The 17211-nt window shown below is 38.6% G+C and overlaps 1 protein-coding gene across 1 annotated transcript; it reads right to left on the bottom strand.

Moving 5' to 3' along the window:
• Positions 1-1207: 1207 nt before the first annotated feature.
• LOC131036789 (UPF0481 protein At3g47200-like) lies at positions 1208-2836 on the bottom strand. The gene has a single exon (XM_057968804.2). It carries the CDS (start codon positions 2834-2836, stop codon positions 1208-1210), a length of 1629 nt encoding a protein of 542 aa, XP_057824787.2.
• Positions 2837-17211: the final 14375 nt, after the last annotated feature.

The raw sequence follows: 17211 nt of genomic DNA, 5'->3' as shown, positions 1-17211 counted from the left end.
CCCATTGCTTGCAGAGCCCATTTCAAAAAAATATTTCGTAGAGCTATGTTAAGGGTATTTCTTTTACAAATTTATTAACAAGAGTATAACATGGGAAAATAAGTGGTCGTGGGATTATAAGAATAAGAACAAGCTAACATTATGGGATGCTACAAGAAAGTTTCCTTATGAGTTAGTCTATGGAATTGAAGAATAACTACCTATTAATGAGTTCCTAATTGTTTACAAGTCTATAGAAGAACGTGATGACAATAACGGTGATGTAATACATAAAAGGATCAATCGGTTGACTACATTGGCTGAAGTTAGGAGAGAAACACAAAAGGCAAATCTCAAGAAACACCAAAATATTAAGTACTTATTTGATAAGAAGTCTTTAGAGAGGAATGTTTTAGGTGAATGATTTAGTGATTGTCTGGAATGCAAGGTATCAAGATAATGGGAAACATAGATATCAAGATAATGGGAAACATAGATATTTTTGTGCTAGATAGACATGTCCTCCTTATGTGATTAGTAATATTTGATGGAGAGAATTCATACTTTCTGCAAGGCCTTCGGGAATTTCCCATGCATGGACTGTTTTTTACACCCTATTTTTTATGAAACAGATTATTTTTCCATGCACAATATAAATTTGTACATAATCTACTTTCCATTCTATTTTCTACTCTGATTTTTCCATTTCATTTTATACTCTGGTTGTCTTTGTTTTAAGGTTTAGGTGTTTAGTTTGGTCTAGTCTACTTTCTAAAGACCTAAAGTCCTCATGTCTATCTGAGTCATATGTCCACAACTAGAACCATAGGTCGAGCCTTGCTGAATTTTTGATATCCTCTAGCTTTTAAAACCTACAAAATTGGCTTTAAGTCGAGTAATTCATTGCCTTAAACCTTGAACCCTTATGATAACATTATATTTTTTTAGCTGACTTGATATAGTCGGTCAATTCTGTTAAGTCTTAACTTAAGTCAAATAATTTGCATTGCACATGTATACACACTCTTACATTCCACATAACTAAAATATTCAAATCTTTTATATAATTAAGACATTATACTTAAATACCACGCGCTTTACAAAAAAACAAAACTTATTTTGACCTGAAACTAGCCGCCGGTCACAAAGTAAACAATGATGACAAATGAATCATTGACAATTTGAAATTTTCTGCTACAGAAACGGAGAGGAGGAAGAAAGATGGAGTTCAATGGGAATAGGGGTTGCAAGTGAAAAACAGACACAAATCTTGCGCCACTGTCATTACAATTAATAGCACGGCAGCCATGGAACCAGCGACCAGCCATGGCTTGGAAAAGTAAGCACTTACGAACTCACTCCAGAGCTTCTTGTACTTTCTTCTTGTATACTTGTGCAACCCCATTCTGACGTCATCAATTGCTTTGCAGCCCTTGACATGGGCAATCCCTTTACACAAATTGAAAAGATCAGCCAGTTGTTTGTTGCTTCCAAAGAAATTGTTAATCACCTCTGCGGTTTTTAGCACTGCAACATCCTCCTCATTGTCTATCAGCTCATCAATAAGCAACGCAAACTGAATCATTGGTTTCGTACCGTACCCTTTAGCACCCACTTCCATTGCAACAATACTACCCACGACTGAATAATTCTCCAGGGTTACCTTGAATTGTGGCAAGTACAACGTTGATGTTTTCTCATCAAACCTTATCCATCGAATGGCTGAAGAATATTCGAGCGAGCTTGTTGGATCTTGCCCGACTGACCTTTTTATATCTTTAAAGAGCACTGGCTGGATCTTCACACCTCCACGCACAAGTTCTGATGCTGTTGGGAGCTTCAGGTAGACCATATCCACAGTGTTGCAAGGGATTTTATTTGAGGAAGAGCAAAAGAAAGGATTACATAAACGTCCGCAAATGGCTTTTATTGAATCAGCGGATTTGCTAAAGCAGATGTGCCTGTGATTTTGAGACGAAGGGGGAAAGTCTAGCAGTTCACCATCGGCGGAGCTAAAATCTCTGCCCACCATTGACCGGTAGAGTACTTCGAGAACATGTTTCTTACAATACATGTTGTAAGAAACCCTAGGTTTCCACATAAAAAATTCATGTCTAGCCGCACTCCAAAGCAGCATATTCATTAAGTTTTCTACTTTTTGTTTTGCAGCTTCAGCAGAACCCATCGGGAATTTAAGGAGATCTTTCAAAATCCAGAGAGGTATTTGGTTTTCAAACAGAAGTATATCAGTCATCAGTCTTTCTCTAATAGGATTTTGAAGATCGGCATCAAACACAGGATCATACTTCCACTTAAATGCACTCACTTCTTCTCCATAAAAACATTGAAGATACTCAAATCGACATCCTTGGGTCTCATATGAATGCTGAGCATTCCTATTAACTTTTACATAATTAACAATAAATTCATAAACAAAACATGCATCCCTAGTGACCATCCATGCTAGTTCTATAGAAGTAAGGGGAATTTGTTCACCATAGAACTTCCTTATCTTCTTCTCCTTAAACAGTATGCACTGTTCAACAATTGATTTCACAGAAATGTGTGGATTACTCCTCTGGATCCTCTTTTGCATCCTTCTTACTGCCTCAGACTTGGACTTCTCCATGCCTTGCAGCTCCTTCTTCCCATAATGAAAAGGGCCAATGGAAACAAGATGTGGACTGTACAAATGATCTTTGCAGTATGGCGTTAGCCTTGGCACTCGGAAGATCTGAGCAGAGCTTACATCGGGTACTTCCTCTTCATTCATTGTGAGATCATACCCCACTTCAATTACACAGCTACTATCACTGCAGCTCTCAGGGTTAATCGATTTGATCTCAACTATTGCCATCCCTGTTCATTTAGATTTTTCAGTTGATAGGCTCTCGCTTACAGAGAGCATGAAATAAATTACATATGTGCGTGAGATTGAAAAAAATATTTAAAATAAATCGTCCATCAAATATTGTAACATCACCAATTTTTCTTTGCAGACTTTTGTCTTTCAGTGAACAGATTTTTCTCGTCCAATACTCTCAGTCAAACGTTTTTATTTTTCAATTTAGAGCAAATTACATATTTTTGGGAAAATAGTAAATTACATATGCCTATTGGTGATAGCTGAAAGCTACTATTCTCTTGATTGGCCAGATTTTTCTGGTCCAATACTCTCATTCAAACATTTCTATTTCTGGTAAGAGTAACAAATAATATATAAACTTCTAAGGTGATTTTTGTGGTTCATTCAAACATTTCTATTGCTGGTAAGAGTAACAAAGAATATATAAACTTCTAAGGTATCTTCCAGTATTGTCGTGGGATTAGCAAAGCCTTGCATCCTCTCGCTAAGATTTGTCAATCAGCGTGGTAGGACTGAGGCAATAATAATTCATTCACGTTGTTCAATTTTCAACAGCAATAATAATTCTAGAAGACATGTGAGTTGAAGACATACGAGTTGGAGAACATTCTAGTTACAAAAGTCTTATAAATGAAAAAGCGATTACATGCTCCAAAAGTCCCAATTGTGGGCCCAACACTAATTGAAGAAGGTTAGACTCGAGAACTATTATGAGATAAAATAAAAGCTTTGCTAGGGTTTCTTTCTGCGATCTGTCATACTGCGCATTCTGTGCAGGATTTCATCTTTATTGTCGCACGTACGGCCACATTTAGGGCTGCCTTAAGCGCCTTATTATGCCTTCAACCATTCCTAACTCAGAAGTTCTTGCTGGTGTTGGCAGTTCGTCGGTTTTGCTCAATGGCTCCCCCTCTGAACAAACGACCTCGGAAATTCGTTCCGAAAGTGTTTCACGAGGTATGCATTCTGACTCCCCTGTTGATGTGGTTTTACCTTTACCTGAATTTGATTCTGCTTGTCAATGGCTTGAAAGTCACACCCTTGTTGGGTATTTTGTTGGGAGAACCCCCCCTGAAAGTGTGCTCAAAGATTGGGTCAACAAGGCTTGGGTCCCTCATGGGGTCCGCCTTGAGATGGTCCAAAAAGTGACCAAGGGTTTTTCCCTGGTCCGCTTTTCGGAAGTTAGCCATGTGCAGGCTATTTTGGGTCACGGACCCTGGTATGTCCAGTCTTCTTTGTTAGTTTTCCAAGCATGGACCCATGACTTCACTGTCTCGGATGAGACCAAGCTCCGAGTCCCAATTTGGATTGAATTCTTTGGTCTCCCTTTGCCTTGTGTGTCTTTTTTGAACCATATTGCTTCCTCCCTGGGGAGAGTTGTTTGTGTGGAGCTGGATAGGTTCTTCCAAGCCCGTCCCTAGAAAAGGGTTTGCGTGGAAGTTGACCTTTCCCATGATCTGAAAGACTCCATTGACATTCAAATAGGATCTCTCTGGCATACCCAGAAAGTCACTTATTTCAACTTAGCCAACACGTGCTATCGTTGTCAGTCCGTAGACCACAAGATCAAGGACTGCCCTTTGGCAGTGCCTCATACACCCTCTCCACCACGGGAAAATGCTCATGCTCGTCAAGCAGATTCTTCTGCTCCTAAACAGGACTCTGCCTTGACTATGGTCACAGATCGCAGGAATAAATCTTTTGGCTCGGTGCCGGCTTCCAATGCTACCGAACTGATGAAGAATGTTTCAAACCCTTCTTAGAAGGGGACGACGACTCCGAGCAAGGTCAACAGTGTGCCTCTTTAGCCTCGACCTGAGTCCACGCCTCAATGTGCTGCCATTATGATGGCCCAGCCGCTCAGCTCAGCTCCTATTTCAGGAGCCCAAAGGCATTCTCGTAGCCCCTCTCCGCCAAGGGAGGAAGGGGAATATGTTCTGGAGAAGCGGAGGATTTCTTCTCCTTCTATCCAGATTGGCTCAGTTCCACCGGAATTTTTGTAGAATCGCTTCTCTTCCCTGGATGGAGAAGAGGCAGAGTCCGATGATATGGACGCACTTCATCCATGAATTTCCTCTCATGGAATGTTCAAGGTCTTACTGACCTCTCCAGAAAGTATATTGTTAGAGATACTTTGAAAAAGTTGACTAGCATAGATATTCTTTGCCTTCAGGAATTTAAAGTTTCTGGTTTTTTGCTTGCTTCGGCATGTCAGTCTATCTGGCCGACCAGTCATATGTTTAGCATTACCCATGAGCCTAGGCGTGGCAGAGCTATCACTCTTTTGTCCCCACGATGGCACTTCTGCATGGTCGACCATGGGTCTAATCCCACACAACGGCTTGTCTGGATTTTGTTTAATATTGATAATCATTCTTTTAGGGTAATTAATGTTTATGCCCCGAATGATTTTGTGGAGTGCTCATTACTCTGGCGATGGATTGTAGACTCACTGCTAGTTGCTACTTGGATTTTATGTGGGGACTTTAATATGGTTGAGATGGCTTGTGATAAAGATGGCATCCTGCCCTTTAGATGGGCAGCTGGCGAGTGCGAGGCGTGGTTCTATATGCGCAATAAATTGGGGCTTTTTGATCCCAACATGGGCCGCCGTCATTCTCATTCTCCTTGGCACACCTGGTGCAATTTCAGGGATGGTTCTAACATAATTTTTAAGTGCCTTGATCGTGCCATGATCTCGGCACAATCTTTTTTCTCCTTTGCCAGCTCCTCCCTTCCAGTTAAGCTGTTAATGGATGTGACATTATCTGATCACTTCCCCATCAGTTTTTGCATTGAATGGGAGACACGTCAGCCTCACGCATGCTAGATGCAATTCTTCCTCAACACTTCTTTGCTTCGTCATAAAGCCACTCTGGCCCACATTTGCAAAGTTTGGAACACGAAGTGCAGGCAAACTCATAGTACGGGCTAGATTAGCTGGTGGAACGATGCCATCCCCCGTACCACGTGCTTCTTGCGCATTTATGGGTGCCAACTGGCCATCTTTCGTCGACAGTTTTACGAGGCAACCACTGCTGATCTGCTTTCTACTCACAAGGCTTTAGCGGCTAGCCCTTTTTCTCCAACTTTGCAAGCTAAAGTTGCAAAATTGCAGCACAAAAAGCAAGTTGCAGACAATTATACCGCTAGAGGCGTGCAAATCGAGGCCCATTTGCATTGGCTTAAAATTGGTGATCATGCCTCTAAGGAGTTTTTCTTGGCTTTGCGTGCCAGGCACTCCTCTCCAGGCATTAAAAAGATCAAAGATGGCATACAAGTCCTTTCGGAGCTGTCGGACATTCTGCAGGCTTTTGTGTGTCATTACGAGCAAGTCTTCACTGCCCAAGACTCCACGTCTGAGCGCCAATAGGCCCTGCAGGATTGCCTTGCTGTTGTGACCCATAGGCTGTCTGCAGCCCAAAAAAAATTTTGTGACCAGTTACTTACACTGAAGGATCTGAAAGAGGCATTACTTTCCATGGCCAATGATAAAGCCCCGGGCCTTGATGGCTTTCCCTATGAATTTTACAAAGCTCTCTAGGACTATGTGGGTCCCGACTTGTTTCAGGTTTATTTAGAGGCTTTTCATTCTAATTCTCTAGGAGAGCTGATAAATAAAGGAAATATTAAGTTCATACCTAAAGCCGGTGATCCTGAGGACATTTGCAATTGGCGGCCTATCACGCTCCTCAATGTTTCTTACAAAATTATTGCTAAAGCTCTTGCTTTAAAAATCCGTCATCTTTTGGCTCTCATTGTGCGTCCGGAACAGACTGGATTTATCAAATCTAGATATATTCTAGATAACATCATCGTCGTCTGGGAAGGTATGGAGTGGGCCCGACGCTCCAACCAGAAGGTTGTTTTCATCAAAATTGATTTTGCTAAAGCTTATGATCATATTGAATGGTCTTTCATTCTTGCCATGCACCAAGATTTGGGTTTTGGACCCAATTTTATGTAGTCTGTTCGTATGCTCTTTGCAGATGCCTCAGCCCGTATCACCATCAATGGTCGACAGTCTTCAGCTTTTGGCCTCTTCCACTCTATTCGATAGAGTTTCCCTTTAGCTCCCTCACTATATGTGCTTGCCGCTGAAGGGTTTGGTTATTTGTTGGCTAATGCTGCATCTTTGCAACATGTTAAAAGCATTTTATTACCTAATTCTCAGTTGCAGTTACTCAATGGGCACTTTGCGGATGACTCTTTTCTCACTCTCTTAGAGGAAGAGGAGTCTATTCGCGAGGTGTTCCAGTGCCTCAATTTATTCTGTCTTGCTTTGGGCTCCGCTATTCAGTGGCACAAGACACTTTGTTACCGGTAGTCTGTTCTGCCTTGTCCTGCTTGGCTGCAACCCTTTGGCTGGAAGTGGATTGGGCCAGGCGAAACTTTCCCATTTTTGGGCATTCCTTTTTCTTTTCAAGCCTCCCCAATGGAGCTTTGGTAGGTTGTACTTGCTTGGGTGGAGAAAAAGTTGGCTTATTGGATCACCAAGCCTTTGTCTTTGGTGGGGAAGTTCCAAATTTGTTCTAAAGTTTTGGCTGCTACTCATGTTTATTATTCCTCTTGCTAGGAACCTTCTAAAGCTACTTATAGCAAGCTTGAAAAATTACTTCGGGATTTTCTTTGGGCTTCCTCTGATACTCATCATGGATTCCATCGTGTCGCCTGGGATTTTTGTTGTCTCCCCATGGACTCTAAAGGCTTGGGTTTGCTGTCCACCCAGAGGCAGGGAATTGCTTTATGTGTCAAATGGGTTATTCGAGCCCTTATGGGTGACGGGGCTTGGAAAATTCACCTTCACCACTACATTCAATCCGATTTCCCTGTCAACAGACTGGCATGGAAAGGAATTGGCCTCTAGACCCTTCTGGTTATGAAAGAGCTGGTTCAGATAGTTGGTACGTTTGTTGCCAAAAGCATTTGGCGAGCCTGGGAGTCTGTCAAACCCTGGCTCCAGTGGTCTAGCTCCGGCTTTCGAGGCGGGCTCTCATTGAACCAGCACAATGTGTGGTGGTCGCCCCTATTTGCTAGAAACGGCCAGCCCTTGGCCAAAGTGCCCTGGCTCAAAGCTTTCAGATTTCATAAGAAGGGTATTCATACTCTTCATCAGCTTTTTCTCAGACCTGCCATGCGCATCATGAAGTGGGACGAGTTTTGTGCTTTGTATAGTTTTCAAAACCATGACCAAGCTACTTTTGATGGTCAAGTGAGTGCTATCCCAGATGAGATGCTTCATAAAATTGGTATTCGTGGGCCCAAGCCTTGGTGGAAAGATTGGAAATGGTACCTAGATACTCCTTTGAGAAACTACAAGCCTCAGCTTGGTTATAGGTGGTTGTCGCCTCACTTTCCCATGATCGAAAGTCTGAATCAGAGGTGGTTACTTCAATCTCCTGAGCCTGTTTGGTGTAAAAGATTTGCCAACACTTGGTCTGCAAGTGTTGAGTCAAAGCTCGCCCATTTTGCCTAGTGTATTCTTTTCCAAGGCTTGCCTATGGACTCTCGGCTTGTTCATTTGGGGGTTCCGGACCCTCAGTGCCCAGTTTGTGGGCAGTCTGAGACTTTTAAGCATCTCTTTTGGTTTTGCCCTAGGCCCAGAAGTATTGGAACTGGATACATGATTTTTTCTGTCCATTTCGGATGAAGCCATTCTCCTGGCACTTGATTCTTCTGGGGGATTTGCCCAAATTCCCAGCTAAATATACCCAGCTTTGGCACACTTTCAGGGTGGAAATTCTCTTTACTATTTGGAAAGATAGAAATCCTTGCATATTTGCTCATTCTCATATGGATTGTCAGATTTATATGTATTCTAAAGCTACTATTTGTTCTAATGTATTATTTCAGATATAGGTGCAAGCCAATAAAGTGGGGCTTGAAGTGGCTCACCTCTAGGTCCTCCTATACCATTGGGGCAATGCCCTGTGCATTGTGGCCTGGGTCCTCGACTCACCCTCCTCCTCCTGCCACCGATCGCCCTCTTGGGGCCGGCGGCAGGGTGGCTCCGCGCACCCCCACTCTCAACCTCCACCTCGGCGTGACTCCTGCCACTCTCGGCGCGCCTCGTCTCCTCCGCCGTGGGCTAGCCAGCGGTGGTGTTTTGGTGGGCCGTCACAGAGTGGGGGTGGTTATCCCTCTGATGGTGCTCCTACTCCTAGTACTGTTTCTGGTTTGGGTTGGCCAGATTTGGATAAAGTCTTTCTGCGGCTGGCCCTTGCAATCTCGCCCCAGCGTGAGGAAGAAATCAAAGAAAAAGAAGATAATGATGGTTGGGCTCCTCTTGATGTCAATCCTGACCCCGCTGATGTATGGGGTAAGAAGGATGACAGAGACCCTCCTGGCTCTGCTGGCACTGCCTTGGCCGCTTGATGACCTTTTTTTATTGTTTGTTATTGTAGATTTCTGGGCTTGGCCCATGACTCTCTGATTTTGTGGGCTATGCCCATGTGACTTTCGGGGTGTGCTTTCTTACCACCCAACCCTTTTTTTGTGAATTTGTATTTAATCTCTTCATTAATATAGATTAGAGGCTTATTCATCAAAAAAAAAAAAAGCAATTACATTAAACGAAATAATTTTCTTATTTCGAATTTTTAAAGATAAATGTAAAGTCTTTTATTTTTCTTTGTAATCATTTTGTCTTATACTCATTTCCTAAAAGTTTTGTATTCATATTTTTGAAGAGGTAATTATATAATTATGTCAAAATTTCTTTGTAGGTCAACATATATATGAGCTTTGATTTATATTAAGTTTGTAGATAGAGGGTAAAATCTAATTGATTGAACAAAATATCACAAGATTTTGTTTAACTTCTATTTTTTGCTGGTATTTATCTTTTACAGAAAATATTTGAAGTTAAGCATGTTGTATGTTAAATATTTTAACATTCACATATAATTTGTATGTATGTATGTATGTATGTATGTATGCATGTACACACACATGTATGTATCTATATATACATACATATGTGCACACACACACACACACATGCACACATTAATTTGATTTCATTTTTGATTTTATAGAGTAAAAAAAATGATTATGTTAAAGTAGATATATTTTCTTATTGCCATTTTCATCAATTTTCTATTTGTGTAATGCTCCACCAAGGAACCCAAAGGAATTACAACTAAACACTAGAATAATACAACAAATATATTTTTCTTACAATAATACATTAAACAATCTTTCAACTCAACACATTGCATATTACTATCAATACAACACAATGATAAACTATTATATTATTTGGCATAAGACTTTAAAACATTATCCATACATATTCCTCTATATTTCCCCTAAAGTCGCTGCTAGAAACACATCAAAACATGAACTAAATAGCATTAGGATAAATCAATGAAGATATTGTTATTTCATTTTATTACATCACCAACATAATCATCTATAACTAGGTACATTCTTATTACCAAAATAAATGAACATCTTTTTATTTCCTCCCATGGCCTAACATTAAATATTCATCATTGTATCTATTTTAAGAACTAAATTAAATATTTATAACATAGTCTTTCAACGCGAAGTAAATTTATTTTAAACATCACATTATACCTTTCACCTAAATGCTATTTCATCATTATCAGTTAATCAAATACAATAGTTCTAGTAGAATCAACTCCTTAAGGAGTGTTCCATATACAGTATCAAGTACAACTACAATTATGTTTACAATTACATTCCCAAATACATTTGCTTCTAGAAGATACATAGAAAATAACAAAATAATTGTAGATCATCTCACAATTAAAATATGAAGACACTGAAAAGAACATGATAAAGATCCGTCCAACCGCACACGAACAAGTCCAACAAAATATACCCTATGGGTGAAAAAGCAACACCACCCAACCATGTGGAACGTGTAGGTCACTCCCCATGCTAGGAAATAGACAGAAGGCCCCAAACACACAACACTTGAGTTGGGCTAACACCAATACATCCAAGGGAATAAAAACATTCACAAAGAATAGATATACACAAGAACTAAAACACCACAAGACATAGGCTTAACAACAAAACAGAGGTTAACATCCTAGGAAACACATGGGGAAGACTATCATCACATCCCATCAACATGGGTTTCCCTAGTAGCCTAACCCTCTCCAAACTCTAGACCCGATTCCCATTTGATACACATGCAAAGCCAAACAATATATCCATGAAGGCAAGGATGGTTATCTATCATACAAGCCTTCCCAATCTCATCCAAAGTCTAAACGAGCACTCCAAGCCATGAGATCCCATCCTCTGTCTATATGAGCACATCAATCATGTCTGTGGTACCTATGCACATGCCTAAAATTATCATTGCTAAATAGGAAATAAGGACAATCACGAAATCCTTAACGAATAAAGAACTCCTAAAAATAAATCAATAAAAATGAATGCATAAATGAAATGATTAAACAATTAAATAATTGAAAAAACCCCTCAATTGCATTGTAGCTTCCATTGTTCTTCTTATCTTCATGGTAAGGTGGCTCTTAGATACCATGCCAATAACCTGCAAGTGGCACAAAGATTCGAAGTTTGTGTTTGTTGAAAATGATGAATGATCTTGTATTTATAGATTTTTGGGTGAGATGGGGTGAGACTTGGAACTGAAGTGTTGATTGATAGTTGAATTGATTTAATTGATCAATCAACTCATTTTGATTGATCAGTTTAGTGGATTGATTGAAGAGATAACCCAATTGATTGACTACTTGACTCAATTGATTATCCAACTGCCTAGATTGATTGGGAAGAAGACTGAATAGATTAATTCGTCAAAAAGGGTGATTTGGAGTGAAAAGGGAAGATTGAAGAGTTAACTGAGTCAACTAATTAGTTAACTAATTTGATCAATCAATCCTAATTTTCAACATGTACTATAGGACTTTTGAATTGAAATTCAATTTCATATTTATTTAGGTTTGAATTTTGATTTTCGAATGATGAAATGCACATGAGATTTATTGAAATAGGATGGAATTCAAATTTGGTTAAATTCGAATTTGGGGAATTGGATGAATAAGATAATTAATTAAATAATAAAGATTATTTATTTAAGGAAATTAATTGTAATTAATTAAATAATTAATATTTAAGATACAGTTAAATGATGAATTAATGGAAAAGATATAAATTGAATAATTAACAATGTGAAGGTGATGATTGGTTTAGTTTAGAAGAATAATTAGCTTTATTAAATAGTAAAAGAATTATTTAATTAATAAGACAATTAATTAGTAAATGATTAATGAGACATTTTTAGGTGTCTACCTTGCCATTGTCTATCTAGCACCCAAAATTTACCATTAATTATGTTTTTTAAATAATTAAAAATTAAAATATAATCAGTTGTTTTTTTTTAATTAATTATTAAATAAGGTCAATGGTAAAGTTTGGGTGCTGGGTAGAAATTGTTGTCTACCTTTGCCCATCTTTGATACAATGTTGAAACAATGTTGTTTCAAAGAAAACAAAATTTTTTTCCCAATATGCCCTGGTGACGCTTTAGGGTGTAAATATGCCCCCCCGGGAAAAATTGTCAAAAAATTATGGAATTGAGACCATTTTACCAATACAATGCTAGTGAGCAATTGTGTGAAGTTTTGTGCGATGTCAAGTCCGTTTGACTGGTCTACAAGTGCTTTGAAGTTTAGGGGGTCCACGATCGTCAGAGTGGTAAAAACCCTAATTTTGAGCTATAAATAATGATTTGGCCCTTTCCTTTGGTCATTTGCATTCTTTTGAGTTCATGGAGTCCTTCTAATCTTCGTATGACTTTGTGAGCATCATGGCCGCCTACTCAGCATGATTGCACCTGTCTGATCGAGTGTGATCATACCAGAGACCACTCAACACTGGAGGCATGGTATGTATTTCCAAAATTTGCTCATTTTTCCCTGGTTTAGCTAGATTTTCCAATTTTTGTCAAAGTTGCATTTTTTTAATTTACAATTGCTATTATTGTTATGCAATTGATTAAATATTACACATTTATAATTAGTAATTCATATTTGTATTAAATGATGTGCAATTGATACAACTGATTCACAATCAATGCTTTTGATTCACAATTGACTTAAGTGATGTGCAGTTGACTTTATTGATCTGCATTTGATATAAATGATTCGCATTTGTTGTAATGATATTTTTATAAGATTTTTAATTTGAAATTTGTCATGTGAATTCATAGTCTGACTTGTTCTTTATTTTCACCTGTGGGAGAATCTTCATGTTCTCGTATGCCAACAAACGAGACCTGATGGTCTTGATTTCTAATCTAAGTTGAGTGTTGAGGACATTGCCTTGATTAGGCATGTCAGATTGCACCATGTATTGCACTTGCCTGAGGTTATGGTCAACAAGACCATGATCATAGAGTATTCCGTGATTGCATCATGTATTACGTTGGCATTCGGAGACATGTTCCTTTCATTTACCCACTGGTGAGGCCTCGATCACTTTGGAGGATGTGTGGTATATCTTGCACATTCCCATTCATGATGACAGAGCTATATATGATTGCAAAGTAGGAATAGTCAGTATGTGTGAGCTTCAGTAGTGTACTGAGGAGGAGCTTTAGATTAGGGGTCATTATGAGATCCCCTAGGAGGTTATGGACTATGATGATCTTAGCATCGTATTATGTAGCATAGTAGAAGGTCTATAATTTCTGATAGGATGACGCATGGGTTCCTAGTTCGTTGGGGTAGGGTTATACATGTTATGATTATGCACAGACACTTGTTTGCATGGTGTCCATGTCTTCTTGCCACATTGTATCATCAGATGCATGACATTGTATATCTTAGAAAAAGATCCATTAGATGTGATGTTATATTACTTCAGGTTTGGGCATGGGATCATATAGCCATTACTCGACCATCTTTTATTATGGATCAGTAGGATGAGCATCCTTATGCCTATAGATATATAATAGGGATTAGACATAGAGGTTTAGGGAAAACCATGTATTGGAGGAATCATCTGGATAACTTGCAGTATTTCACATGGGGGACTTATCTTGGTTTCTCCGGTTGGGAAAATTATGCACAACATTTTCGATATTGTAGAAAGAAGATGTACCTTATGGGTCATGATGTGGTTTACAAAAGGATTATTGATATTCATCTTCAAGGTCATCTACTTCATCAATTTGGAGAGTTATAGGGCATACCTGATGTTACTACCTATTTTGCTCGGATTAGTTGGGAGATTGGTGATTGGGTGGTGTGTATTCAACCACATGTTGTGATCATTTAGTTTGATTTCCTTCATCCTATGCAGTGGGGTAGGGCAGCTAGGGCACCAAATCTAGGTACAAGTCCTTAGTTTGATGCTTGGTGGGTACAATGTAGGCCTATGCCATTAATATATCCTATAGTTCCGATCTCACCACAACAAATTCAGCACCAGAGGCCACAGGGAGAGAGAGGGAGAGGAGGGGAATGGGATGGAGGAGAAGGATGAGTTGTGGCTATTGTAGCAGTAGCTGAGGAGGAGGAGATAGATGAGGAGGAGGAGGCTGAGGGAGATGAGGATGAGGGAAGGGAGGTCGACACCGATGGAGACACTGAGTCTAGTAGTTTGGATGAGGATGGGAGTGATGATTCTACTTTAGGATCATTGAGTAGTGGAAGGGATGATGATGATGATGATGATGAGGGTTAGGACATTGATATGCCCAAACTAGAGGATGCTCTCGCTACAGAGAGTAGTGGAGATGGCGAATAGGGTCAGGGTGGGGATGATGATGATTTGTGGGTTTTGAGAGAATGGATTAGGAGCGAAGAGGATGCATTGGCTAGAAAGCCACATGCTAGGGATGAGGGTGAGACTATACAGATCTTGAGAAAATAGGTCCGTAGTCTAGAGGATGTGGTGGCTAGGGTTAGACAGAGACAAAGAGAGGAGATGGATTTTTTTTGGAGGGTTTATGCAGCCTTAGACCTTGAGGGATAAGATTGTTGGTGAGAGGGATCAAGTTATAGCTGATAGAGATCATCTCTAGAGGGAGCGAGATGATGCACTGAGGAGGGTTAATTTTTCATGTGACGCTTATCAGAAGTATATAGTGCTAAATACTAGATCACATGAGGATTGTATTGTTCATATAGATCAGGAGTGTCTATACTAGCAGCAAGAGTATGAGAGAGTCAACCCAGAGGGAGGGCGATGTACAAGCTATAGTACATACTTATCTGGGAGGGGATCTGGTCAATCGACTTCACAACAAACTAGCAATGGAGGGGCATTGGCTACACCTAGGGCACAGTCAGGATAGATTGGAGCATGATCTAGTAGGTATGATCCTACTACTGATAGAGGCAGTGCTAGTTGATACATTTTATGATGATCTTACATGAGCCATTGGGCACTTTGTATGATTCTATTCTGACACTATCATTTTTGAGAGATATATATATATATGATATTCAATTTTGGTGATGGTTATATGTTTTGTGTTATGTTTATGATGCATGATTCTATGTGATGTAGTCTATTTGATTTGGCAATGCAATCTACATGATTTTACTTATGCTTTATGTATGATGCATGATTATATGTGATTATATGATGTAGTTCTATGTGCTTAGGATGTATGATGTGTTGCATAGATGGTAGAATGTAATGGACTTAAATGATCTAATGCAAATTAATTGAACTATGGATTATTGAATCTTTGTTATAATGCAAACTTAAATGAATGTATCTAATGAAATTGATATGTAAAGCTAATGATGTAGTGGTCATAAGTCTAAATGATTTGAATATAATTACCTTAATGAAAAATGTAATTGAATTAAATGAATGGAGCAATTAAACTAATTGAATGTAACTATGTGAATGAATGAATATTTTAGCTAGAAAATATGCCAGAATTTTTTTGGTTTGCCATTGGACTCTAGTAACAAAGCAAAACTATTAGTAAGATGAAGAGATTAGAAAGACTTGATGAGAGAGACGATATTAAATGATGGAATGATCAAAAAGAATAATTAGGTTGATCCAAAAAAAGATACTTGATAAAAGAATGATCTTGATTGATTCAATTAGCATGATAAGAGTGAAAATTGATACATGAACATTTATGCCTTTATTCATAGCATAATATATATTCATCACTGAGACTTATTATGTAACATTGAAGCTACATACATCATGGTATAAGGAACCAAGATGTAAATATATCTCACTGCAAAGAACAAACACGTAGCAGACAAGGAGTGAACCCACCATTCTGGAAATGATGCTAGGAGTCAAGGTATGTGTGGCATTTGGATATTTAACACTCTTATCACAAATACCCATAACACCATTGCCCCAAAACTTCATTGGTTCACAACACAAACAACAAGCAAAGAAAAGGATTATGCTCATCATATGTAGCTCCTCTAGTCACTTTTTTATATCCTTGAGTAGCATAAATGATAAGATGAAAACCAAATTAGACAAAACTCATAAACTATATTGACTAATCCTTTTCTTTGATTGTTTGATGTGATCATTGATAATGTCTGATCTCAAAAAATGCGAACCCTATTTAGGACTAACCTATCTAGTTTCGAGTGTATCCATCAATGTTTAAGACAATTTAATGATCACTTGATATTGATATTGATACGATTGATAAGGATGATCAGTTTGGTTGCACATTTGACAAGATAGTCTTATCGTTTGTGAACTTTGAGCAAAGTGTTTCCTGGATATATACTAGGGTGTTTGATTCTTACGAGACATTTTATTGCAAGTTTTCGATGTTTTTCAATTTTTTGTTTGTTTTTCGATTTGTTTCCATGTTTAGGGTTTTTTTTAGGATCGTATTTGAATTTTTTGGGTATTTTTGGCTTTTTAAATGTTTTTGGTTGATTTCTTCAGGATTGTTTTTGAATATTTTTTATATTTTCTACTTTTTGCTTTTTCATTTTGGAATTTTTTATGTTTTAAAGTACTTTTTAAGGACATTATCTAATTTTATGATTTAAGTTATGCCCCCAGTATGCAAACCTACAATGACATGATAATCCACAAAATGCACATGGAGACAATGAATTTTTGGCATGACCTATGTTAATGGAGTATCTAGGATGAAGATTCATTTCCTATTCAAACAAGGATGATTGTATGCATCTTTCATTTTAAAATGCTCTAATTAAATTAAAGGTGTGAAATGTTTCAAAGATAGGAATTCAATTCATTCTCAGAAGACCTTAGACCATCCAACTTAACAAACTATGTAGCCAAGATTTATGAATGGAGGCATGGAAAACTTCTCCTTTAATTCTTGAAACTTTGATCTTCTTTTGCCCATGTGTGTGCCATTGAATTTATTTTGACTCTTATAA

This window comes from Cryptomeria japonica, chromosome 11, assembly GCF_030272615.1.
Source record: "Cryptomeria japonica chromosome 11, Sugi_1.0, whole genome shotgun sequence".
Taxonomy (NCBI): domain Eukaryota; kingdom Viridiplantae; phylum Streptophyta; class Pinopsida; order Cupressales; family Cupressaceae; genus Cryptomeria; species Cryptomeria japonica.
This window is presented reverse-complemented; position numbering and strand designations above follow the sequence as displayed.

What these genes read in the sequence shown, in the direction of transcription:
- LOC131036789 (XM_057968804.2), bottom strand. Translation starts at nt 2,836, where the DNA reads ATGGCAATAGTTGAGATCAAATCGATTAACCCTGAGAGCTGCAGTGAT.